The sequence below is a fragment of the Enoplosus armatus genome, chromosome 24 (assembly GCF_043641665.1).
Source record: "Enoplosus armatus isolate fEnoArm2 chromosome 24, fEnoArm2.hap1, whole genome shotgun sequence".
NCBI lineage: Eukaryota > Metazoa > Chordata > Actinopteri > Centrarchiformes > Enoplosidae > Enoplosus > Enoplosus armatus.
In genome coordinates, this window is record NC_092203.1 from 1,845,063 (window position 1) to 1,870,882 (window position 25,820).

The following is a 25,820-nucleotide window of genomic DNA, read 5'->3' on the forward strand; positions in this document are numbered from 1 at the left end:
AAAAAGAAAAGAAAAAGAAGATCATGTCTGTCTCCATGGAAACAAGGGTGCACTCTCCCTTTTGCCAAGTGGGATATTAGTTTCATTTGTCACCAGCGCAAAACAACTCCAAGATGCTTCTCAAATGAAATGAGTTCATCTTTGTTCTGCTGAAGACTCGCAAAGTTACATTTGGAGTGAGTGCAGCTTCAGCACCAGTACAATACAAGGCGAGGGGACGGACGAGTTGGGATTTGGGCGGCGTGTTCACCGTCACGCGGCAACGTGGGGGCAGTTTCCCCCGCGGCAACGCTGGCAGGCACCGTACAGACGCAGCAAAAACAGCTGTAGCTAAAGAGGCTAAATTCATGATGACTGAATGTCTCCCCCGTGCTTGAATCTAATGGCAAAACAAGTTCCTCCAAAAGTAGAGACCTTGCACACACACACACACACACACACGTCATTGACAAAAACACACGTGCAGAAACATGGGTCCAGTACACACACACACACACACACACACACACAACCACACACACACTACAGCGTGCTCAGTGTAACCTCTGCATGCCTCTGGAGGGGACGTAACCCCAGCTTTGTAAAGCAATCTGCGTGTGTGTGTGTGTGTGTGTGTGTGTGTGTGTGTGTGTGTGTGCATGCATAGGGGCACGCATGTGTGCGCTCTAAAAATAAGCCCGCTTGGAAACCATAGGCATTTATAATTCATGGGAGCTAAGTATTATGTTCGAGAAAACATAATGGTCGGGCTTGTTTAGGCGATATAAGAATGAGAAGAGGCTCGACGGTTATGTGTGTGTGAGACGGGAGAGACAGGGATGGGGGGGGGGCTGCTCAGTCATACATATGAGAAATGTGTTCCTGAAATTGGCTGGGAAAAACCCCCCCCAAAAACATAATTCAACCAACGAGGTTGTGAAGAGTAAATGTGTGGATACATTCATTATATTTTTAAATTATAATTTGACTCATGACTGTTATTGATTATTGTTATCTGCTCGTCGTCGGGCCGATCAGTGTTCTGTGTGATGAGGGCCAGAGTTAGAGTGGGGTATACGGTGCTGTATGCGGGTTTATAACACGGGGGATGACGAGAGACCAAGTGCCAGGTGTGTGTGTGTGTGTGTGTGTGTGTGTGTGTGTGTGTGTGTGTGTGTGTGCGTGTGTGTGCTCTCTGTATTAACCTCCACTGTGACTTGCTTGTCTGTTGTCTATCTGGGCTCCAAGTCTGCATCCAAATGTAACAAACGACAATATCCGCTAGCGCTGTTAGCTGTATGACTCCATTACTCTCAAAGACATGCATTAGTGTGTGATGAGGCACAACAGAGTGAAGTAAAATAAATGTTAATACGACATATTTTCCATTTCCCTCTCTTTCTCCTCCATTTTTTTCCACCCACTATCTGCCTCCATCACCCTCTTCCTCCTTCACTGTTATTAAATACTGTTACAATCCTCATTTGTTTTCTCCTTCTGTTGCTGTTTCCCTCACTGTCCCTCCAGCCTCGGCGTGCCCGCTCCCTCCCTCCCTCCCTCCCTCTCCCTCTCTATCTGTGCAGGTCTCTCTCCCTGAGAAATGAGATAGCTGCCCAGGTTCTCTGCAGGAAGGCCACCTGACGTGTTATAAGTGGACAGATCAAACAGATCCCCGGTGCTGCTGCCGATGCAAATTTCTGCCAGTCTGCCTGCACATCCTGCCTCAGCGGAGGGTCAAAGACAAACACACACACACACACACACACACACACACACACACTCACGCAAACAGAAATAACATTTACATTTCCCAGTTGCACACTGGCATAAAGACAGACAACCGTGCGCGCAAGCAAGCACGCACACACACAAACACTAATGAGGCTCACAGATCTCAGTTCAGCACACTCCGAAGCAGGCACAGACAGACGCTTGGCTCACACTCACACACACACACACACACATGCGCGCGGGCACGCTCACACACAGCCTGCCGGCAGCATTAATTAGCAGAATGTTCTCTGTCCAACTAAATCTAATAAGCAGGCGATGGAGCTGGTTTACATGGTGCAGTGTAATGAGAGAACGCACCTTTGAAAGGCACTAAAACAGCTTTCGTATCTCTGACCTGAATATTCATACGGACCTGCAAAGCAAAACATAGTTAAGCATCCTAATGTGACACATCAGGTGCCGGCTCCACTTCCTTAGAACCCCCCCCCCCCCAAAAAAAACAGCATTACTCAGCATTCCCCATCCCAAACTCAAATCTACAGTCATGGGTGGATGGACTAGAACAGAAAGTTGTGCTGTCTGGTCTCTAATCCTCCGAGGACAGAAAGGCTGGAGGAAAGTGCTGACTCCCAATTGTGTGAGCGAGGCAAACAGTCTCAAACTCTGGCAAGGTGAAAGTGAGCTGATAAACACAGAACTGCCAATCATCCGCGTAAAAAAAAAACACCACGAAACCCTTGAGCCAAACCAGCGCGAATCCCATATATATATATACAACAGCCTGATAAGCCTGCTGCGTTGCTAGCGCATTGTTGCGCTAGCCTGGTGTGACAAAGTCCGGCCGTAAGCCTTAAGCCTGAGTGGAAACGTGGCGTCTTATCGATTTAAACATTTTCCACTCGGCTTCATTTCCTCCCTGACGCGGCGCGGCCCACCTGGATTAATAGGGCTACCTGGTAATCTGTTGCTACACAGATGGCTCGGCAGGATGACAGCACAGTGTGGTACCAAGTGCGAACACGGGATACGCCAGATTCACAGTATGCCGAGGGGCTCTTTAATGTTTTCAGACCAAAGCTGCATTGTTTAGTGTCACCTCTTTCGAACACGCCACTACTACTCCGGTACTGTGGGGATTCAGTTCCAACTCCAAAAGATAAAAAAAAAATAAAAGAAAAAGGCAGGGCCATGAACAGAGTCTCTTTCACGCCAGGCTGTTTTGGACTGGGTGTCTCTCTAATAAACTACTTGGATGACTGGTCCAACCAAAGACATTAGTCATGGAGTAAACACAATTACAAGCGCAGGCAGACGGATAAATGTGGCTACTCATCCAAAACGCACCAGGGAAAGGTTGATATTCTGCATAACAAACGCACACAGCCAAGGTGACTCTAAGATCTGCTTTTCGGCCCATTTGACCTTGAGTTTTTTGGACCGACAGCAGCACCACTGTTGGACATCAGGACAGAGTTCACATGAGGACAGTCTGTAGCACGGACACACCACTCACCAACTGTTCCCACAGAGTTGGGCCTTCATTACGCGGAGCTCTCCAACACAGCCCCACCCTCTGTTCACTCACCCTGTGTGCTTTGCCACCTCCCCCATTCTTTCCCCAAAGTTATATTAATTACGCTCTATCAAGGTTACGTCGGCTCAACCTAATTTTAAGCTTGAGGGCTCGCTACTCCTCTGTGGTTAAGGTGATGCACTCCCCTCGCATCATTTGATTCTACGAAACCAACGGTTCTGCAGTGATGTGGTAGAAAGACTGCAGGTTTGCCACATGCTTTAATTAGACTAGGGCACGTTTAGCCTAATACTACTATTCCCATCCTAAAAACACAGATCATCTTGTGCGGCAAAATAAAAACAAATCTTTTCAGAACGTCAGGGGCTCTCCTGTCAGTCGTTCGTGCAGGAAAAGTTACAACTTCCTCAGCCGTATTAGTACGTGGTGACCTCACAAATCCCAGTACACATACAGTAGCTTTCCACAAATCCAACCTGAGCAGGTCTAAAATCAGCCACAAAGCTCACAACGCCTGTGTGGACGAGCAGGGGCTTTAATCTATAATAATGTTTCATGAGTTGATCACATGTTTTGTGTGTCCTGTTAAGTAAATACAGTGGAGAAAGAAGTGTGTTTCCTGTTTAAAACAGAGCGGACTTCAAAATCGTACAGAACTTACTTTCCACCATTTAGAGGTATCCCTCTAAAGTTCTGCTCCGTCACTTCATCGCAGCATATTTCTTTCGTATGTTGTATTGTTACTGCTGCATTTTGCTCGCTCCGGAGGAAAACTGAAGTCCGGAAAACCGTAAAGGAATTGTTGAGTGTGCGAGTGTTGGTGCAGCGAGAGGAGTTCTAGTTTCAAGAAGCTGGAAATTTCATTAGATTCTATTTCCACTATCAATAATTAAGACAATGCAGCTCAACGTGCGCTCGTTCACGGTGGTGGCGTGGCTGAGGAGCAGCACACACACACATACACACACACACACATACATACACATTGATGTGTACGTCGTCTGGCTGCCTTGCGTCTGACAGTGACTGTGGGATAGCGGCGTATGGGAATCTTGATAGCCCTCACTTGGAGAAACCGCTGCCAAAAGCATCGCAGTCAAAATCATTTTTAAATTGCAGCATGTGCTTTTTGCCCCGGCCTAATAGACATGGTGTGTGTGCGGAGTTCGGTGTGTGTGTGTGTGTGTGTGTGTATATGCGAGTGAGTGACACTGATGTGAGCTGAGCCTCCAGCAGCAGGGAGCTACTAGTTGGTGCTACATTGCTGGAGGGGTTACGGTGACATCTCGCTTGTTGTCTCCCTGCCTCTCTCTCTCTCTCTCTCTCTCTCAAAACCTTAGCGGGGAGCCTAATTGTCATCAAATCAATCTTCTCCGGGTCGCTCTCTGACCCTGCGCCCGCATGTTCGGCATGTAACGCCGCTGCGAGTCAATCTCCGCCGCGCTACCGCCGTCCCCTCTTTGACCTTACATCAGCGGGGGAGCAAAAACGGCATCATTTTGCGAATGGCCGCGGCGTGTGCTCGCCTGGCAAGCCTCTCAAACTGGTGTCGAGTCTTGAAAATGAGGTAAACTCACTTGTTTACAATTTAAAAAAAATATATATACAGGACTTCCATTCACTTGTGACTGCTTTGGCAAGACCATCAGGGCGGAGAAAATAACGAAGTTAAATATGAGAATTGACCTTTCGGAGGGAGGAAGGCTTATTTTGTTTTTTGCCTTCCATTCTAGGGAAATGTGATCCCTTCCCCTTCTCCCCCGGGAACATTCAGTTGCACTAAGAGCTGTTTAACTCGGACGCCAGCCCTCTAATCCAGGAGGGAGAGCGCTACCTTATCCTCGGGGATACAGTGTCATCAGCGGTGGTGACCTGGTGGTTCGGGAGAGGCTGTTGCGTCGCCCGCAAAGGTCACATGACAAATCACTGTTTGTCCATCAACGGGCATAGAACTGTGGAAAGTAAAGCGGAACGCGTCGCCCCGCTTCACTGCTACAAATGAAAATAAGGATCCAGGTGTTGCGTGTCATGGCCGTTGAAAAGAAAACGGTTTTTGCTGCGAGTGATTGCAAAATCTTTTTTCATCCACACACTAGCTGTAGATGTTAGCGCTCCCGTGGCAACGCGGTTCACTCTTGTAACCTCAGTGCTCAACACCACTGCGGTGCCATGGCCAATTACACTTTAGAAAAGGCTGCATAATGTAATCATTCATTTGATGAGTCTCTCTCTCTCTCTCTCTCGAATATGGACACAGTCCCCAATACGAAAAATGAAGACAGTGTCATATAATTGGTGTGTGTTACAAGAACTAAGGAATTATAGAAAATCAATTATGGATCAAAAATCCATATCAGTGCATCTCTGCCCCCATGTGCCGTTGCGCAATTGCCTTGTCTAAACTGATAGGACCTGTGGGCGTTACACAGTGTTGCACTGCAGCCTTTTGAGGATGTGGAGGCAGCCAACGCACCAGAAAACTAGATAGACAGAATCCCATGCGGAGAGTGCACGGGGGGAGGAAAGTCCAGGCAGCAGCTCTTCGCACGCCGTGGCCGGATGTTGTCAGTGCGTAACGACTCTGCACGGGGCTTTGGGAGCGTTGGGGAGGGAGCCTTATTATTTCGGGAGACGGCCCTTTAAATAGAGGACCACATGTTTGAGTCACACAAACCTCAAGGTCACTGCATCCGTGCGTGAGACACTTCCCATTATCGGAGTGCGAGTTGCATGAGGTAAGAGTCCACTAAATGATCAGATGACAAGATGTTCGGGTGCACTCCGAGTCAGGCAAGGGGCTCTGATTTCATTCGGAGATCGCCTCATGAATTTAAAACCACTTTCAGGTAAATTAGTTTTGAAAGAAAACATAAACTGGCGCTGTCTTCTGGCTTCCCATGTCGTGCATTTAAGTGAAGTCATCTTTAATGCCTGCCCTTGATTGTGGAGATCTTGTTTAGGCCTCACTCTTAAAGCCAACACATTATGCTGCTGTTTTTTCCACGTTAGCCATCGGGCGCGTCCCTGCGTTCTCTCTCAGGACAGAGCAGCAGCGTTTACTATGCACATATCACTATCAGGTTATCTCTATTGTCTGCAGCATTAGCTGCCGACCTCATGGTGAGGAGCAGAAGTGTAAATGGAGACTTAATATATCAGATTAAGCTCGGGGAAACTAGATTACAGTTCCAACCATTTTATTTGTTTTAGCAATCAGAACAAATTGCTGATGATGTTTTGCATCTTTTGTTTGCCTTTGTAATATTATTTTTATGCCTGATTAACAGGAAAAAGAGGCTTTGCTCGCGGTGTGCGTTGCCCCTGCTAATAGAAGGGCTTGAATGTTGAGATCCTATTATGCCTGGAAGTAAAACACAATTGCGCTTCTTGTGGACTGCCGCCTCAGATTTGTGACGGTGATTGAGGAGATAATCTAAAAAAGGTCACGACGCAAGTCCTGAGCAATTCATGGAATACAACAAAGCCTTGCATAGCAGCATTAACAGGAATAATCTGTCAGAAGCTGTGGGCACCGTGCGGTGTCACTGCAAAAGGTTATCTGGGAGATCATGGTGGGTGATGGAAGGCTCTGCAGACTCCGTCAAACACAAAGCTGTGATGGTGCCATAAATACACTGTTTACTATTGTGGATGTGGAAAACAAGTCGGGCTTGACAGATGGCGCAGCAAAGCAAAGTGACTTGTTTGGACGTGTTGTTGAATTTTTTTTTATTTTTTTAATAGAACTATGACTCTTTGGTCTCTTCAAAAACAGATGTGCACTTGTCTTTTATATGCTAAACATAGTCCGGATTTATTTGTGGTCCCGGTCGGACAGCAAAAAAACGCAAGATGCATATTTGGGATACAGAAATGCACGAGTCACTCTCTCCTAATGACTATTAGGTTTGTTGTTTTATTTATTTTTTGCACAGAAACATACAATTTTGTCCTTAATTGGTTGTGAAGTGGCTGTGAGCGGTCGTCCTCTCCACATAGAATAACATCGGCGTAGACACGACCTCATATTTTTACATTTATAGATTATGTTTCCTTTGTTTGTCCTAATAAAATGTTGCCGCAGGTCAGTATTGACTCAGTCTTAACCACGTTTCTGTGTTTGTGCTGTGAATATGCATATATAGCTGCTCGTCTTGACGCGCAGGATGTGTAAAACTGCAGAATACTGGCATACTGTCCAGCCAGGAGACGGTCAGGTAAACGTTCAATGTTTGCTCTGGAACCTTTTTTGAACCATTACCGGACATTCTCGTGGGGCGGTTCAGACAACAGACAACGCGAGGTTGCAGTGTTTGCTGGGAAAGACGCCGGACTTGACGTCTGGAAGCTGTGACTACTCTGAAGCCCGCAACATGCACATTTTGCTCAAATGCAGTTCTAGATCCAAACAATATACAGCTTATCGAATCTTCTGAGACTGAAATTGACTGAAACTAGGCTGAGAAGAGGCCATGACACACGCACAAGCAAAAGCAATTACAGCGTCACTGGGATACACACTGCGGGTGCTCCTGTAGATGCTGAAACAAACTCGATTAAAGAGCACTGTAAAAGCACGACAGGCTCCAGTTCCTGTCCCCCTTGTCTCCTCGCAGCACCGCAATACTGAATTACTTCTGTCAAATTGTCGGGCGTTCAGCAATCCGAATATCCGCCTGCCCGCAGCGAAAAGGAAGCTCGCTGATTCCATCTCCGTCAAAGTGGCCCCGCAGGCGCCGCAGAGGGCTGATCCCCGCCTGGCATTTAGTCGGGGGCTTCTAAAAACGGGCAAACTCACGAACGCTGGCTTTCGCCTAATTCGGGTGGTAGAAAGAAAGCTTTGAGAGGGTCAAACGCTGGGCGCTGCGGGGCCTGGGCATGAAGATACTGCAGCATCGTCAACATGTAAGTGACCTTGCCAAGCACCGGGTCTGCCGCTACGCCAGGAAGAACTCTATGGGCTATTTCTATATACTTTCCTGACCGAATGCTAAACAGCGCCCACGTGAATGAAAAGGACCGGGCGTGATCTGATGAATGAAAGAGACCCATGGGGGGAGGGGAGAAGAAAAAAAAAGAATGGCTGTTCATTCACAGATGTGCTCATATCCAATCTGTGAATGAGAGAAAAGAAGGGATCATGGACTGAAATCACATACTGGCAAATATGAGTGGTGGGGGGGGGGGGGGTTGAATCAGCTCATGTTTAGCAATAAACCTTTTAGCTGCACTTGCGTGAGGCTTCTTAACATTGGAAAAAAAAAAGAGAATATATAATCTGGGAAAATAATCTTTCTTGCCACCATCCGGCTGGGGGGAGGGGGAGCTGCAGAGCGAGGCGTTTGAGCCGGAGCGGGTTAGGGGAGGGGGCTGTCAGACTGTTTACTGTCTGTTTGTGGTAATGCCGTCACATAATGGCAGCGCGTGCGGGCTTGATCCATAGATCCAACATCAGAATGACCCATATTTATTCGCTGGCACGCTGCCTGCAAACCGTGGCTGTGAAATGGATTTCACAAGCTGAGGTTAAACTGGTATATGCGCTTGATACTGGCAATCACAAAACGTTGCGTGTCATGGCCGACTGCCGAGGTGATGTCCACAGCAGTCTGCACAGCTTGCGATAAATCAAAAAGGTTTTATGCTCTTGAATCCTTCAATTAAAAGCCTAATATATCAAAGTGATCCCCCTGCCTCACAAGGCCGCCTAGATTTACAATTTCTGTAGAAAGGATTATTCTTTGATACATATCAATGAAACCAAAGTGGAATTTCAAGTCATTACATAAACACAAAATCCCAAATTTGAGTCTCAAAGAGCCATATTTGGTATTCGTTTTCAAAATCCAAATTAGAGGCGTCCTGGCACAAACGGAGAGGACGTCACTTACATTACAACGGAGAAAAGTGCCCGATTTCTTCAGATCTGAAGTGAAAATGATGTCACGGTCTGTGACGGTGAAGAATGACTCAGCAGGGAGAGCAGTGGGAAGGGGATGGCCACTGAAGGAATGGGTTATTGATCCGAATGACCCAGTTTGTTTTATGGCTAATGTTTCATGACCGTCAACACAAACAGGTGGAGGCAACAGCGAATCATAGGACATGCTACTATGCTCTATACCAGCATCACTAAGTGCCATTCCTCCGCATCACTTGTACTCGGCGAATGACTGGCTCACATTCGGCCTCTGCGTGATTGTGGGACTGGCTCCCAGTAGTCGGCTCTGTTGTCTCCAGCTTTGAGCCCCACAGGCGAGACACGCCAGGATGAATTTGAGAGCTGCAGTGATATATCGTAGCTCTTTCAACAGTTGCCAGGACAACACTATGCTGTACTGACAGGAGGAAATTCGTCTGGATAGTGGGCCGGGAAAAAAGTACAGCAGGGGCATGTGTCTCCTTTACAGCCCTCCACCTCGTCTGTTTTAAAAGGCACTCGAGTTTATAACGGCAGCAACCAAGGAGAGCGACCACAGATCTGATTTTCTTCTAAATGACCAATCCGTAATCCCGGAGCCTCTTCTTCTCGCCGGCAGCCCGGAGAAGCCATTGAAGACACTCGTTATAAATGAGATCCACTGTGAGGCATGAACATAGAGGAAATCGAAGCCCTTGCTGCAACATGAATCTATCCGTGTCACTTTAGATTGAGAGTGGTGGGTGGGTGGCTGGGTGGCTGGGTGGGGGGGGGGCTTGCTCATTACAGTGCTTTCTCTCTCGGGCTCATGAGAACTGATGAGGGCGAGCCACACAGCCCGAAAGTCACACACCAAGCGACTCCTTCATCTCCACCTTTATGGGTTCAGTTTATGGTGGCCACTACAATAGCTGACATTTTTATACGGTGGTCAATTGAGAAAAATTGTACTTGCATAGTCCTAAAGAGGTAACACCCCCACCCCCCCCACAGAGAGACAGACAGAAGGTGTTGGAGACAGAACTAGGGCCATCCATAATTGAAGCAGCTCTCAAGCTGCTGGACTGGATTCAAAGGGGGCGTTCCCGCTCTGGGAGAAGCCATCTGATATTCTGCTGCACCTGATTTCTCTCTCTCGCCTGCTCGCTCGCTTCACCCCTCACAGTCGAACCTAGTTTGGGACGAATGCTCCTTCGTACATCCCCACACTCCCTCGCTCTCATTTATGCGCCTAATTTTGTCTTTGTGCCCCCCCCCCCCTAAACTGCTTCTCCTATCTTCCCTCATGCATATGTCTTTCGCAGACACAAGCTGTCCACCGAACGCGCTCAAACACGGCTGAACCTGCGGATGTGAGGGAGAGAGAGGCTGCGTGAACAGAATAAGGGCTTTATCTTGTTTGCACAGCGGCGGACGTACAAGAATTGGTTTAACGGAGAATGGTGTCCATTCCGGAGGCGCGCCATCAAAGTCAGGGCAACCCGCTTCAGGCAAATGACCCAAGTCATGTCATCACCATCACTCATCATGTCTGGCTTCCTCCGAGGCTATAGAGCCTCATTCACTAGTTATTTACTAGTTATTCTTATGAGAGTGGTTCACACACAACACACACACACAAGGTGATGGAGGTCAAGTTTAAAAATCAGTTGGCTGTGTCTGCTATCTAAAAGCCAACGTCTGAATGAAAAACTGGGAATAATTCCGCTGGTCTCCGTGGAGTTTCCCCTCGTTTCAGTGGCTTTGAACTGTCAGCCTAAGTAGCTTAAAGGGAAACTCCACACAAGTCTGTTCCCAGGTGTTGGGGAGTACTACTGCATAGGTGAAAACAAAACAACAACAAAAAAAAGTTGTAGAAAGCCTTTTGTCTCCAGAGGGAGCTGTGTGAAGTCTGATGAAGAAGATTGCATGCTTATAATGCATCCGTTATGTGACTGTAATCATTAGTTGGAGCGTAACAGAGTGAGGTTTTCTTGTAGTTTTTATTTTTCATTTTAAAAGCGAGCTAATTTCAGCGAGCATCACTGAAGCACAACCAACTTTAATCTATTCATAGCATGACATTTTCAGTCTCATTTGCAAGCGAGAGCTTTTACCATGTACTGAGCCTATGGATTTCTCCTCCAAAGCAAGGCGCTGCCTTCACTGGAATTGTTTGAATCGCGGACCGGAGAGGCAGATAGAGCAACTGTTGCCGAGTAAACACGAGCTGCGCCGTGATTTTTGAAGCCGCCGTGAAGAGAAGGAGGTTGAATCTCTGCTTAATCTCTACTTTAGAGCGCTGAATGCATTCATTAAATAATAACAACATTGTAAACTAAGAAGTATTGACTGCAGCCTTCGCTGTAGCTACTGTAGCATTAGTTGTAGCCACTCTCTGCAGTGCTGTGTTCAATGTAAGGTCTGAAACAGTCGGCCTATGAAAATAAAGGGTTGTGCTCCCTGGCCAGCTATTGCTTTATCAGTTGCATTTGTTTTGGATGAGAGGAGGTCATCTCACCTTGCCAGTCCAATTTCTCCCCACTTTATCGTCTAATTACACTGCGAATTACACATTAGCATTTAAACAGGCCCTGTGGCAATCTTTAACAAAAGCCTGCCAGAAGAGAAAACAAATCCATAATCTTGCTCTCTGGCAACATTCCAGTACATTTACTGTAAGGCCACATAATGGAGCGACCCCGTCGAGGGCTAATTGAATGGAAAATGATTACAGTACGTCTTGCGGTTTGAACAAATGATGCGCCACATGACAGTCCCTCAGTGGTCATTGATTTTTTTTAACGACATCTTTGGCTCGGACCTGCGGCGTGTCTGGATGGGACAATGTATCATAAAGAAAGTGATCTCCCCTCATTTTGGGGCCAAATATGAGGTTTTTTTTTAAGCTGTGTTTTGCTATTTGAAAAGCCATTGCTAGGAAAAATGTGTGAAAAATGAGGTTTAATAAGATTATCCTGTCATGGTTTATATATATATTGCTAAAGTGAAGGGCTATGCACATGTATCCCATCTAAGTCTGTTTGTACGTTTGTCCTCAAAATAATTACGGGCTAATTTGTTCGCTCGTGCTTTATGAATCAGACGACTTGCCTTTGGTTGGCAGAGTTTTTGATTTTATGTGATTGTAATTGGGTGAAAAGCCATCATTTGTCTTAAACACACCTCACATAGGACACCAAAACGCATGCAGCGTGCGCACACACACACACACACACGCGCACACCAGTCCGCATATCTTACACACACACACTACATTATGCATAGTGACAACTGCACTATCCTCTTGTTCCCTCTTGTTTTCTTCCATTGGTTACGGATGGAAACTAAAATGCACGTGGGATGACAACAGCAAGGCGAAGTGGCGCTGATGTCAGTCGCTCTGTCTTTCCAGGTACCGAATGAGTTCAGAAGAAAGACATAAAAACACAACTGTCACTCACATTACCGCCGTAAGCTATGGAAAATAACTTACACCGCATCTACAATAATATCTTCGTATTTCTACTGTTGGGAAATCACATCTGTCTACACAGTCATGTTAAAGATGAGTAATAGCAGCACGGGACAACACTTGAGGAAAATACGTAGAACCGCTCCCCCCACAAGACTTTAAGAGACTGCTCTTGCAGCAAGTGCTCACAAACAGCTCAGCATCTAAATGTCAAGCACTGGAGTAAACTTTTGCCACTTTAATGACAGCTACTTCCCCTATAGAGGCCGTCGAGATGTGCGCACTGGAGGTCAAAGGGACCCGCGGCTCGGCGAGGGCACAAATCATAAAGCATTGAGGATGTGCCGCCGGATTGTGCTGACGAGCGGGATCTCCTTCACGGACTGTAAAGGACAGCAGGCGAATGCGTTTATGCAGACCCCGGGTCAGAGGATTAAAAAGAAGAAGATTGCCTCGCCTAAAAACCCCCAGTGGTCCGCCACCAGGAAGAGCAATCAGCTCGCCCGCAATGACATTTCCCCTGGAATTCCAACACAGGAGACAATAGAGATAGGGGCTGAGGGCTGAGTGTGCTCCTGATGGATAAAGGGGGAGGGACAGAAGTAGTTACTGCTAAATTGAAACTATTTCTTAAATGGCCGCAACCTGAACTCCTTGATTTTCAATGTAATAATATCTTTCAGCTTACTGGTTTTCATCGCAGTGTTGCTCTAAATAAGCCCGCTGGTGCGGCCTCAGTGTCACTGTGGTCCGCCCTTTTTCCAAGTTTTTGACATACAACGACATGCCAGGGTTTTAAAAAGACATAAAAGGCGTGTCAAAGGATGATCCACGGCATGATTGACTGTACACCCGCACTCGCTTGTTATAAAAAGGGGGATTATAAGAGCAGTCTGCCTTGTTGAAGCAGGTGTATGACCTTCCCTGGAGAAGCTCTGAGTCAGGTGAGAGGAAAACACTGAGGTAATTAGAAGCACAGCATACTGAATGGTAATGAGGCCTTTTCCCCAGTCGCAGGGTCCGACAGTCAGAAGCCCTCCAGCTCTTTTTATTCAAGTCTCCCGTGGGCCGGCCAGCGGAGGGAGGGCGTTCGGCCGCCATTGATTTCCCCTCTCCAATGCACCGGTTTTGAAGATCAATGCAACATGAAGGTATTTGTGTCCTCATTAAAGCTGTTTGCTCAGCGGATCGATGCCGACTGAACCCCCCAGCTTGCTTTGGCTGACAATATACCAGCCTACAGAGGCATCAGGCCTGTTATGGTCCAGTTTAAAGTACTTAAAAATCCCTTACCTCGCTAATAGCACAGTGTGAAAATACTCCCAATATGAGGGAATGTCCTCCATCCAAACTAAGTTAACTGAAAGTCACGTATTTGCAGGAAGAAGCTTGGTTGTTGTCTGTCAACATCTCTTATAGTCTTCAAAGAACATTTTCGTTGGGTTAATTAGTTCAACAAATATTCCCAGAGGGTTCCTACATATACATATCTTGTGGTTACACAACACTGTTCACTCGTGGTCCCTGCTGCGCGCTGATTTTTAAAACGTGCCACGTGCCACAGAACATCTGGGAAAGGTGCACCTCTAGCACTGGAAAGCACGGGGGGAACTGTAATACATATAAAACAAGGCTATGGGATGCATATTGACAGTCTCAAGGGGCACTGGCTGAAGCCCACTCAGAAAATAAGCTGACGTCTCCCTCTGCCTATTCAAGCATTTTTCTGCAACTTTATCTCACTCCTTCGACCTTTGACCCCACACATCTGCGTCTCCAAGGACACTATCATTTGCAACTGTCCTGTGAATCGTCTTTGACCTAATCTACGCCACCTCTCACCCTCTGGGTTTAGTTCTACCTGAGTATGAATTACACACACACGCGCGCGTAGTCAATCTGCATCATCATCACTGACCCAGAGCTCCCATCACACATCAAATGTCAAAACAAATCCCCCCCAGAGATATATTTTAATGGATCATGGTCATGGATGCTCGGTGGGACGTTCGGCGGATATTCGCCAGGCACTGCCGACGCTCTGGTCGCTCTACGTAGTGCTAACTCAGCTGGTGGGAACAGGCCCGAAGCAGTCTTTAGAGGAGTTTGCTGCAGCCATCGTTCAACCTGATGGGGAAAAAAAACCCCCAAAAAACTGCTGCGAAGTTATGAAAAGATGCTGCATCCCATGGGCTCAGCTTAAGCGTGGTTGATTGATTTTCATTTGATTCAAAAGAACTCACACACTGCAGTTTTAACAATCATTGAGGATGAAACGCAAAAAAAAAAGCCTCTGGCTTATTTCCGCTGGGGTCCTCCAACATACAACAAACAACACAGCCCCAGACACGCACACATGGGCGATCACCACATAGGTCTTATAAAACTATTAATCCTCATTTGTGCCGTAATAAAACCTCCCCGGTCCCTAAGCGTTATGCAAGGAGGCTTAATCATCTGAAAACATATGTCATTGTTGGAGGTCGCCACGTGAACTCTCCCTGAACCAGCGCGGTCGACGTGACTGGTTTAAACTTTCACTCGGGAGCCCGCCTTGTAGCTCATCAAAACAATGCCAGCTGTCACGCCAAGTCATGATCTGCATGCAAGTATTCACAAGCAGCGTATGCGCGCCTGTAGATCATCTAAACTATGGTAAAAGCTCGACAGGTACAGTCAGTCACGGACAATAGTCGGGTCTGTGAGAGCCAGCGGGATGGTTATGTGAAGCTGAAATGTAAGTTGTCTGTGCACACTGTGCCGTACAACAACGATTCTGTTTTTTCGGAGGTGAGAACGGAAACAGAGAAACCACACACCTCACTACCTTCACATGAGTCTTTAGGGAAGTGAGCTACATCCTTCCCAGGGTGCCCTATCCAGCGCAGGCTAATGAACATCTTTCCCAGCCACCCAGCGCCTGCATCGTTTCAAAACTGGACTTCACAGCAAGAGGAAACCTTCACAGCTGCCCCCCCCCACCCCCCCCACCCTCAGGGTTCTAAATGGGTGCACTCAGTGATTTGCTGCTGCAAAATGCTCCAGATAGAGCCGACTCAGAACTAAAAATTACCCACCGTGTACCTCGAGCGTTAGACATTGTAAAAGTCACCTTTTGCACATTTATCCCACATCTTGCAGTAACACTGCAGGTGGCTCTGTTTTGTGCAGCACGCAACAAAACCACGTTCAAAAAACACATTTGTGTAAGTCTAATGGTGGAAAAGAGACCACAGCATGATTTGCCTTTGTAGGCGTGGGGGGGTGAAAGAGCTCCAGTCGTGTGCATTTTAAAGTGAGACGAGCAGCTTCGTGTCATGTGCCGCACACGGCACCTGAGGCAGCCCACAGCACTCACCGTCCTTGCGGTGGTAGGTGATCTCCACCTTGCGCTCCTCTGAGCCCAGCAGCGCCTGGGCCACCTGGGCCACCGCGTGCCGGCTGGTGAACTGGCCGTGCAGGAAGTCACACGTGCACGGCTTCTGCATGACGTCCGGCCTGGAGAAGCCCGTCATCTCGCAGAAGCCGTCATTACAGTAGATGATAGCGCAGTTCTGCACCCGGGCATTGGCTATGATGAATTTCTTATCTGTGAAGGAAGGTAAAAGGGAGAGATTGGGGGGAGGGGGAGGGGGGAGAGACTGTTAATGTGTTCATGGGCAGAATATCACATAAACAAGACCAGTGCTCCCTTTACTTATTTAGTTATTAACACATTAAAGCATCACACACATGTTAACAGGGATATGGAAGAGTATGAAAACATTCCACAGAAGCAGAAACACATGCAGGTGGGTGTCATGGGTTTACATGGGGTCTTCACAAACACCCTGGGTTGCTTTATACTTGTTTAACCTAATCACGCGATCCTGAAAGCTTGATTATTGTTGTATTATTATTTTTTTTTTGGGGGGGGGGGGGGTGGTGGTATGATCTGAAAGTGATTAAATCCCTTAATCCTTGTTTCCTGACATGCAGCTTTTTTAAACTCCAGTTTCCACCACAGCAGGAGAGCGTGCAGCGCCACAGAAGTGCACAGCAAACCCGACGAGGGGGCAGGTTGATGAACTTAGAAGGACTTTTAACGGAGCCCTGACTGCACCGGCGATCTAAATCACCGGGCAGAATGCAATTAGTCCGCCCCGCTTGTTGTTTCAACAACAAGGCCTATTAGGCGACTTCCTAACGACTGAGTGATTGTTGTCAGGACGCAGCAGGACGGACACAAAAGGCGGCGGCACGACACAACGCCGCACACCGGGCGAAGGTACTCACTTTGTCCTTCGAATTTCCGGATGATGACTCCCAAAAATGTGTTTTGAGGCGCAACATGACCCCTCCGGACAGGCATGGTTCACACACACACACACACACACACACACACACACACACACACCCACCCCCCTCCCTCCCCACCACTCGCCAAAAAACAAAAAAAAGATGATGAATAACAAATCTTTGGCTGTCCAAGTCGGAGCGAGAGCCGGTCCCCCGAAACGCCTTCCGTCAAGTTCTCGCGGGTGACAACCGAAGCCAGCGGGGCTCCCCGTTTCCTTTGTCACCAGTCAGTCATCCTCGTGAGAAAACCGACCCCCCCCCCCCACCTCTGCTTTTGTTTCTCTCCTCTCCCCCCCCCCCCCCGACCCCTCGTGTTTCCCTTATTTCAACTCCGTCGCGTCCCCGCTCCAGCGCACCGCAGAGGCTCCCCAGCGCTCCTCGCCGATGTGAGGCAGGAAAGAAAGGAGTCGGCGAGCCGCAGTTTAACCAACATTTCACCGCCGCTCCTCGAAAGCACCGTGCGCGTGTGTGGATGAGCGTGTGCGCGCGCATAGGGGGTGTGTGTGTGGGGTGGGGGGGGGGGTCTATTGTTGTGAGGGGAAGACTGATGGTCTCTGAGGCCAATGGCTGAGAGGATGGTGGCGGACCGAGGAGAGGCGCAGCGCCGACACTGCGAAGGGAGAAACCCTCACGGATGCGCGGACAAAGAGAGAGAGAGAGAGAGAGAGAGAGAGAGAGCAGAGGCTGTAACGCGTTACAGTTAACTTGGACCTTTTAAATGTCTCCTCGTGTGGCCCCAACGTTTCCGCTTTGCTCCCCGCGCGTCCGTTTTTTTTGTTTTTTTTTTTGACCACAGAAAAAGTGATCTTTTTCGGGAGGAGAGGCCCGCCGCCGCCGCCGCCGCCGCCGCCGCTCCCCCGAGCGGGCGCTGGCCGTGGTGCTGTCGAGGCATTTCACTCTTCCTCCCGCCAGCGGGATCAGCCACAACTCGGGCATTTTGTAAAGCGGCTTACGCGGAGTGAGGAGTCGGGGCATCGGCTCAAGGCGCCACATGTTGTGGATGTAGAATCAATCCGATTCTGCCAAGCAAATAGTAACTGTAGCTGTCAGATAAAGACAGACACTATAAAACAGCATAGTGGAAAGTGAAGGAGACCTATCTCAAAATGAGTAGAGTACTTGAGGAAATGTACTTTCCACCACTGAATATTTTATGGATTCCTATCGGGGACTTGTCATTGTGTTTGCCCCGTCTATTGATCAGAGCATTAGATCATTTATTGCACAGCATGGAGCTGTAATAATACCCAGCGCCCAGCCGTGTGCTCGAACCACCGTCCCAACAAACCAGCAGGCCGACAGAGACGTGGAATCATTATTTAGTGCAAAGACAGCCCCGTTTTGCCGTGTTAAAACAAGGGCAGGTAATCTGGACTGAAGGTTCAAACGTTTTAATACTCTCTCCCTTCTTCTCAATTTACCCCCCCCCCCCCCTCGTTCCACTTTCCTTTCAGATTCAATTTATTTCCCTCCCTGTGGTCTTTGTCAGCGTGTCACTCGCAGATGCACACACACACACAAGCAAACAAACACACCCAGTTTCTAGTGAAACATCTGTCTTGGTCTTACACTAGCTCTCCCTCCATCTGGTCCATTGATAAAACGACTCAATATACATAGACATGAGGGAGGAGGGTGGTGGTGGTGGAGGAGAGAAGGTGGCATATGGTGCTTTTACGACCTTTTGTTTTTAACAATGACTACAGTAGATTTCCACGTGAAGGCAGCCTTTGTGCAGCACTTTTTTCACCGACAGCTTTCTTTGGATGCAGCATGTGTTGTTCTTTCCCTGCGGCCCGGCTTGTGGCCTGCCTCCTGCAACGACTCCATTCGCTGCTTTCCCATATTTGTCAGCACTAATCTGCATTTTGTCACCCACATCCAATTTCTCATCACAGTTAACACTCGTAATGATATTTGAATCCATAAACAAAAAAAAAAAAAAAGTTAATCCACAACACAAACCTCTTTCATTCACCCCCCCCCCCTCTCTGTCTCTGTCACACAGCGAGCACGACTCACCGACTCACGGCGGTGAAACAGTAAAGGGTAGGCCTGCCCTTGAGTCATATTCACATTAAAGGGAGTGACAACATTCATTAGTTGTGTTTCAGCTCATAACATGCTCACTGAATGGGAACAGTAGCGTAGTTCAGTACAGCAGAAAAAGATGTCGTGCGGCGGCGGTCCGAATTGGAAAGGTGGACCAACAAAAGGGTTAGGGTGAAGACTGATTGAACAGACAATTTGGAAAGCCACAGAACAGATACGTTCGCACTGAAAGCCTCAATTTTAGACTTTTCAGCACAGCGGACAGCTCCCTGGGCTTAACCCTGTAATTGTCCCACCTATTTGGGCTACTATTGGATGGATTGAAATTTGCACACATCTATGTCCCCCTCTGGATTAATTTGTGATATTTTCTGATGACCCCCTCGACCTTTCATCTAGCGCCATCATCAGGTCAAAATGTTAATGCTTGGAAAAGTTGCTTTGCATGTTGTTAGCATGCTAACACACCAAACTAAAATGATGGACGTGGCTTACAAATCTCTACATGATCACCTGAAAGTCCACCGTGCCAGGAGCAGGGTTTTCTGCTGCCAACTTCCTGGAAACGAGCCACGTGAAAAGGTCTGGTTCTGAAAACCACCGTGCACCGTGGGGCTCTTTACTCGGGTCGGGTTTCAACGAGGTGTTCGCGACTCAAAATGTGCTCCACCAAACAGTGGGCAAAAACCTCAAGCTTACTGGAGTGACGGCAATACCAGTGTGCTCACGTCGTCTTGTGTGTGTGCTCCTTGAACATCTCATACCAGATGCTATTGGCAAGGAGGCTCAGCGGTTTATGGGAACTGATAGCTATAAATAGATTCAACTGTATTTACTCTCCATCTATCTGGAACATCACTTATCTGTTTATGCCCTTTATGAGGCTGCATCATGCCGAGCCGGTTTATGAGTCACGGCAAGGGGAGGAAATTGGGTTTCATCCCTAAGATGCTGTTAAAGGTGTAATGAATAATTAAGTGGAAATTAAACGGCGCGAGAGGGACGTGGGTCGTAGCGGCAATACGCGAGGAAGGTCTGAGGCAACGCTGGAGGGCCTGGGAATGTTTCAGAAGAGATATTTGCTGCGGTTATGAGTTCCGCTGTATTCCATTAAGTGCAACCAAGTGATCATTCCTATCAGACAGAAACATTAAGACCCTTTGCCTCTCGGGAAATATTGTCTGTCAGGAGAGTCACTTTGTCCAACAGTTTTATGGCCAAACGAATCTATCCGGCGATTGAGTTCTGCAACCGTAATATTAAAGCTTCACTTGTAGACACTGAAGCGAGTGACACAAAGAACGAATAATTTGGGGGATAAATACTAAAGTCGTTACATAATATGTTGTTGTGGAAGCTCGGTGATGCGGGGACTAATCATCTCGCTAGTGCTAATCTGTTGTAGCTGCCGAGCTAACGGATAACACACTGTCAAGCCCGGTAGCATGATAGCGCTAGTCGTAGCCTTGCCAGCTTATTTCTTATTTATTTACTCCCCCTGGCATTTCGCTCTCGGTAATATACCTAATTTCACTCAATACAGACTTAATGACGGGGGACAAAAAGCTTTCCGAGCTAACGAGTCGCAGAAATGCCGACAAATGATTCCACTTCCAGTTTATGCTCCGACAGAGGAGGTAAAATAAAAGTGGCTAATAAGCTTCAATGCCTGCCTCCATTTTGGACTCCCCAGCTCTCCATTCCCTCAAAGGTCTGCTTTTTAGTCAGTGGCGCAGATTTTGCGTTTCAGCCATCTTCAAATGCTTCTTGTGAGCGGGGCCTCAAGGGTCAAAAAAAAAAAAAAAAAAAAAAAAAAACGACAAGCAAAGGCTTCGTTTGAGCAAGGATGGATGTTATTCTCGGGCTTTTGGTCGGACATGCCTAAGTTGAAAAAGGATAGAGCTGAAGCCGCCTCCAGATAATTGGAGCTGAGTCAGCAGGTGAATGATTACAGCGTTGCCCTATGGGATCATCACCATCATTATGATGCATTGGAGAAAGAAAAAAAAGTCGTGGTTATTACTGTAGAGCGGAACCTTGCCCTGGGCCCTGCTAATTAGATAGACTAGTACCAAACACTGCAAGCTCCAGACAGGCTGTCACTCTTGCAGCAAAGAGGTCCAGATTCGGCATTGCGTGTTACAGTGATACAGACGGTGTGAGTTGTGAGTAGGGAGACTGTCCTTCAACCTGGGTTCAATATACGACATTGCCCCCCCCCCCCCCCCCCCCCCACCCACCCCTCAACCAAATAGGCTTTGTCTTACGGAATTTAGGAATGCTGTCCGCTGTCAAATAGCCCCCGTCCACTTTATGTGACACAGGATTTAAAAGGTTAAGACCTGCAAGGGGTTTATTCTCCAGATTTTGTGAGTGTAAGAAAGCTAACATGGTTAATTACATGGGCCGCCATCAAGCCAGCAGTGATTTCCCCCGGTGGTTGTAAAGGATCTCCATTACTATGAGGCATTTTCTCTGACCTCAGCCCGTGAGAGAGGCTCAGTGTACTGTAGCCTGTGCAGCAGTCATTAAATAAACCCCCGCGCGGCCTAATCCACTCAGCATCAGCTTCATTCGCGACCGCAGAGGGGGATGAATGGCAGGCGTGCGCGTGAGCGTATGCGTATTTGTTATGTATCTGGTTATATCTGGAGCGTCTGGGTATCTCTCGACTGCATGCATGTCATGATGATGAAGGCCGGGGGTTTGTAAACTGAACTCTTACAAAGAGAATGGATCGTGTGCATAACACTGTCGCGGCGGTCATGAAATGAAACTGCCGGTGGTGATGATGATGATGAGGAGGATGATGTGCGTAAACATGATGACAGCGGCGACAAGCTTGACAATGATGATTTATCTTGACGGTGATAATGGTGCTAAAATCAGTGGCATCAATGAGGGTGGGCCCACGCGAGTCATATCAGTGCGCTCCTCCATGAGAAACTAAATTCCTCTCTATGTTAATCTCCCAACTGGCATTGGCCTTTAGCCTTCTTGCTGCCGCCTCTGCTGCTGGAGTGTTTTTGAAGGGAGAATATCCCCCCCATAAGCCTGACTCTATCAGCTCGGTTGGCCCATTCATTTTTAGCTTAATCTGTTCAGTATGTGGAGCAATTTAGACCGGGCAGCCAGGCCTTGGCCCCTAATCCACGGATCACTCCGGGGCAAATGGCTGCCTACACCCAAGTATGACCCCCACGGTCTCTCTATTCTCTCCCGGTTTATTTCTGCCTGTTCTTGTTTTTGTTGGCCCTTGATCTCCGCTCTGGCTGGGAGCCAGGAAAGGACAATAGAAGGAGGCTGAAGCGTCACAGTTCACAAAGTTAGGTAGAACAGAAAAGGAGGTAGACAGAGTGGCCGTAATGGAAAGGTAGGTAGAGTTAAGTTATCCAGTGTCGCTGGTTGGACTGTTTTCGCTGCAGTCACCCATCCAACTTTGTCCCAGACTTTTTCCACCGCTGGCCCCCTTCCACAGATAAATGTCTCACCTTTCCTCATCTGTCGTCTGGCTATCTTTTGGGAGCCGAGCGGTTCTGCTCAGCGGTTCATGGGAAATACGCGCCTGGGGGGCGGGGGGGGGGGGGGGGGGGGGTGCGCGGTGTTGGCGTGTCGGCGATAACCCACGTGTCACTCGCAAGATACCGCCGGCGGCTCTCCGCGAGCCCCGTGGCTTTGTCTTCTGTCAGTGTCGCCATCGCAGCTAAATGCCTGTGACTGCACAGCTCGTCGCCAAAGAGAGGTGTCATCCCCGAGATGTATCAGCATGCACATGTCCCTGTCTCTTTGCTAGTCCACTCGAGGTGCCAAAGTGGAGTGACTCAGGGTAGTGTGTGTGTTTATCTGTTTGTGTATGTGCTGTCCCTGTGATAACAGTTTTAGCCCGTTTGAGGGAGACCATTTTGGCCTGTTCTCACTTCTTAATGGAGTTATGACCCACGGCCAGGGCCGCAGGGCAGAAATTGGCTGCCCAGAAATCAAGCAGTACTCCTCTTCTGGAATATTACCTAGTTCCAGTTTTAGTAACTCGATGAGACTTCCACAACAACACTGGGTTTTTGACAAGAGGCCCCTGTAAAGACTAGGGCCAAAAGATTGCGTCATAATGAAGGGAGCAGTTTATATTTGACTTTAGCGGTGCAAATTATCGAGAACATTTTTCGATAAGCCATGACATTCGTTCCAGCCTCAGTTGTGTTGAGTGCTAATTAGCAAATGTTAGCATGCATGCGCGCTAAACCAAGATATTGAACATGGTAAACATTACCTGCTAGACATCATCATGTTCACTCTGTTATTATTATTAGCATGTTAGCATGCTGATGTTAGCATTTAGCTGAAAGTGTAGCCTCAGGGAGCCATGCTAGGCTGTAGATTCTTAGCGTTGTTGTTTGAGAGTTAAGGTTTGGGTTAAGGTCAGGCTGATGCCGCATTTTATATCAGGCTGATTTCGGTCTTTACTCAGATATTGGCCCGCTTTTGCTCCCACGTATGACTGCTTATGTGTGAGAAAGCTTGCCGGAAAAAAAAAGGCACGACATGCCTCGCGTCCCCTTTCTGGATAAATACAAATCCAAAAGAGCTTATAAAGTTGAGGGTTGCTTTTCCATCATTAGCACAAATCCCAAGCCAGGACTCAGATCAGCTTCTTGTGCCAGTTCCTACCACCAAACCCATGAGCATATAGCACTCAGTCCTGTTACTTCATTTAGCATTTCTTTGCCCTACAATGACTCCTGCCGAGAGACCTCAATGACATTCTTTGTCACTTATGAAATTACAGCCGCCGTGCCAAAGCTCAAGCTCAAGCTCTGTCTTCTCTTCACGCACAGCTCGCCTTGTGAACATGTGTAAACACCTGAGATTTGCACTCACCCCGCACCTATGTGAGTACTTAAATGAGGCAGGGATTGCCATTACAGATGGTGACAATTGCATCTATTTATGAGAGCAGCTGGATGCTCCCCAGCTACAGAATCACAAACAAGCCACATGAATCATCTTCTGGCAGCAATAGTGAGTTGGCGTTTGAATCTAAGGAACGATATTGGAACAAAGTCTTGTAAAAAAATATCACTCACTTGGCAGCAGAACTACTCAGGGCAACATTGCACTTCAAATATAGCCCACTTTCTGCAAAATCAAACAAGAATAGAGTTGTAAATGTGAAGCAAAATATGCAGTGTTCACACCCACAGTCATTGTAGTGAACAATGTGAGCTCCGGCGCCATTGTTTCCCCCCCCCCCCACCTTGGAAACAGTTTCATCTGAAAATTAGATGTAAACGTCACAGCGTTCCGGGCGGCCGAAAAAGGATGGAACAGCTAAAAATTCACGATTGTCCGAGGGATCAAAATGAAGTGAAATCATATGGCTGCGTGCTCTCAGCACAATGCACACAGACACGATTAGACCAACATTATGATTGCCTCGCGTTTAGTGTTGACAGAGCACACAGGGACTGAGGTATTTTTAGACTTTGTTTACCTATTGAATTACTCTCTATCCCCGTAATCCCTTGTATTTCTCCGATGATTTGTACGGAGTATGGTAGTTGATCCAAATCCAGGACAGGACAATGATGCACTATGTGAGTTAATAGACACCTCTCTCATCATGATGGCTCACTCTTGACCCGCAGCAGAGAGCATCCGTGTTCGGTGTTTCAATACTTCTGTGTTTGCATGTTTTTAATTGTATAGTATGTCCCAACGCACTACTGTCTACTTGGAATCTGAATGTTATATAAATGTGTGTGTGTGTGTGTGTGTGTGTGTGTGTTCAGTCTTGTCAGTTCATGAAGGGTTGATGGTTTCAGATGGCCTAACTATTAAGAGGTTATCCCTCTGGAGACCCGGGCTTTCTAGCGCTGGCTCCATCCCTCCTGTTCATTACCGTGCTGTTGTCAAAACCTCTGGCAGCTCTCCAGCCAACCAAAGCCACCTCGCCCTCCCCTCCTTCCCTCTCCTCCGGTCTGTCTCTCTCTCTCTCTCTCTCTCTCTCTCTTGCTCGCTTGCTCTCATTCTGTGCCAGCTCCAGCCGGTCTTGGGGATCAGGAGCCAGGGTTGCCGTGGCAACTTGTCCTATCCCTATCGCTGCGTGGATCATCCCTGGATTGTGTTCCCCCGGCCACCTCCAACTCCCCACATAGCACACACAAAACAGACACACACTCACACAACATCTTCACCTCTGCCTCTTTCGGCAAGATTTGAAAAGACAATAATTTTGATTTCTTCTTTTTCTTTCTCTCTTCATCTGTCGCCATATGTTCCCCTGAGTCAGCCAGGTCGGGGGAGCTGACGTTTTGTTCCAGAGTCACATGAAATAGCCTTTATCAATGGCTTGTGTAAGCGGAGCTTTGGGGTCAGTTATGCCTCCGTGGGGTTTCCCATCATGCCTCCTCCACTGGCAGGGCGTTTGTCTGCAGTCAGTGGCCGGCAAGCTTCGGATTCTACAGGGAAGAATTAGACATCCGCAGCTTGGACAGCTGCGGAGAGAGGGGAAGGTTGCAGGATTGATACCGTGTGCCGCGGCTCCCTGACAGGTAAATGCTGCATGTGGACAGCACACAGATGCATGCGTGCACAAGCAGACAAGGATACTGCTGTGCATGCCGATGAAAACCCCTGTACACACACACACACACGCAGCAGGACAACAGATAAGAGACATCTCTTCGAGGGAGAGCTGCACTAGAGGCAGAAATAATCTCGCTGGATCGGTTAAACCTCAATGGATGCAGCCAAAAAAAGTAACATTAGACTGCACCGAAGCCAAAGGCAAAGGGTAAAACAAGAGGTGCTGT

The 25,820-nt window shown here is 47.8% G+C and overlaps 1 protein-coding gene across 1 annotated transcript in view; it reads right to left on the bottom strand.

Moving 5' to 3' along the window:
- The window catches only part of kcnh7 (potassium channel, voltage gated eag related subfamily H, member 7), a 50,144-nt gene extending 33,172 nt beyond the window's left edge, over window positions 1-16,972 (bottom strand). Inside the window, exons 1-2 of the mRNA XM_070930879.1 lie at window positions 16,897-16,972; window positions 15,980-16,210 (exon numbers count right to left, since the gene is read on the bottom strand). Coding sequence (XP_070786980.1) covers window positions 15,980-16,210; window positions 16,897-16,972 — 307 coding nt within the window. The remainder of the gene's footprint in view (window positions 1-15,979; window positions 16,211-16,896) is intronic.
- Window positions 16,973-25,820: the final 8,848 nt, after the last annotated feature.